General features: G+C 71.3%; 1 protein-coding gene across 1 annotated transcript; it reads right to left on the bottom strand.

The window, feature by feature from the left end:
• Nucleotides 1–13: 13 nt before the first annotated feature.
• On the bottom strand, nt 14–1,324 carry LOC122192796 (extended synaptotagmin-1-like; the record flags this gene model as incomplete). The annotated part of the gene is made up of 5 exons (XM_042893447.1): nt 1,248–1,324; nt 782–823; nt 343–477; nt 176–249; nt 14–86 (listed from the first exon to the last, which is right to left on the bottom strand). Coding segments are annotated over exons 3-5 (246 nt in total), but the record flags the coding sequence as incomplete, so codon positions are not given.
• Between the last annotated feature and the right edge of the window lie 137 nt (nt 1,325–1,461).

The following is a 1,461-nucleotide window of genomic DNA, read 5'->3' on the forward strand; positions in this document are numbered from 1 at the left end:
CCCCCCCCCTCACCTGCATGCCCTTCACCCCCGCCTTGCAGAAGAACTTCTTCACCTCCACGTCGATCTGCACATCACCCACGTAGCTGTGGGGGAGGAGATGCTGCCGGGGGGGGGGTCGGCCCAGGGCGGACCCCCCCCTTGGGGGGGGGAGGGGGGGGGGTCAGCCGCTCACCTGATGTTGAGGTCCAGCAGGATCTGCTGCTTGTGGGTACCAGGATGTGCCCGGACCCCCAGCACACGGAGAGGCTGTGGGGACAGCAGTGAGGAGGGGGGGGCACAGAGAGTGGGACGCAGAGTGGGAGTGGGGCGACCCCCGGGGGGGGCTCTGGGGGGGGGTACCTTCTCGCCCATGTCCACCCTGGTGAAGGTGAAGGTCTGCAGGTGGGTGTTGGAGGCGCGGATGGAGGGCGCGATGCTCTCCACCAACAGCTTCTCCATGTAGCGCCCAAAGAACGGCCACGTCTGTGCCAGGATCTGCAGCGGGACGGACATACGGACAGAGGGAAGGATGAGCGGACAGAGGGACGGATGGAGCGAGGGATGGGGGGAGAATGGGCAGGGAAGCGGGTGGGTGGGTGGATGGGTCAGGGATGGACGGACAGAGAGAATGGGCAGGGAGACAGACGGACAAGCAGACTGAGAGAGCTGGACGGACGGACAGTGGGATGGATGGAGCGATGGGTGGACAGACAGTGGAAAAGGCAGATGGACAGAAGGATGCAGGGGCTGGCGGGGGGACGGACGGGCGGACTGACGGACAGACGGTTGGACTCCTCACCTTGTTCAGCCATTCTGCCCTCTCCACATCTGGAAAGTTCACCTGCGGGGTGGGGGGGCGTCACGAGGCCTCAGGATGGGCGCCTGCAGCCCCGCCCACCGCCGCCCGACCCCCGCAGCCCCGAGCAGCCTCGGCTTCCCCCCCCCCTCCCGCGGACAGCCGGGCCGGTGGAGCCGCGCAGCTGTGACCGACATCTGGCAGCGCCGCACGAGGGGCCCGAGCTGGGGGGGGGGCACCGGGCCGTCACTTTCGCTCCCCCCCACGCAGGGTGGCCCAGGCAGGAAACGACCCCCCCGGGCACAGCGATCCAGGGCGCGGCCGGAAGCCCCGGGCTCCAACAGGAGGGGCCCCCCCGGCTTCACCTCGTTGCGGAGCGGTGCGGGGGGGGGAGCTGCAATGCGGCGGGGAGCCCGAGCCGAGAGCGGCCGTGGCGGGGTGCGTCGATCCCCCCCCGGGCACCGCTTACCCACGCCGGCAGTTCCCCGCGGGCCGCTCCCAGCCCCGCGGCGGCGGAGCGCACGGCCGCTTCCTCGTCGCTATGCAGGCGCGCGGCCAGGCTGAACGCGCGCTGCCGGGCGCGCCGCCGCCGCCTCCATCCCGCGTAAAGCGCCAACGCCAGCAGCAGCGCGCCCGCGCCCAGCCCCAGCAGCCCCGCGGCGTAGGCGGGCAGCGCCCAAAGC

Source organism: Lagopus leucura, unplaced genomic scaffold (assembly GCF_019238085.1).
Source record: "Lagopus leucura isolate 7727_CA_CO unplaced genomic scaffold, USGS_WTPT01 32368-0_obj-0_obj, whole genome shotgun sequence".
Taxonomy (NCBI): Eukaryota; Metazoa; Chordata; class Aves; order Galliformes; family Phasianidae; genus Lagopus; species Lagopus leucura.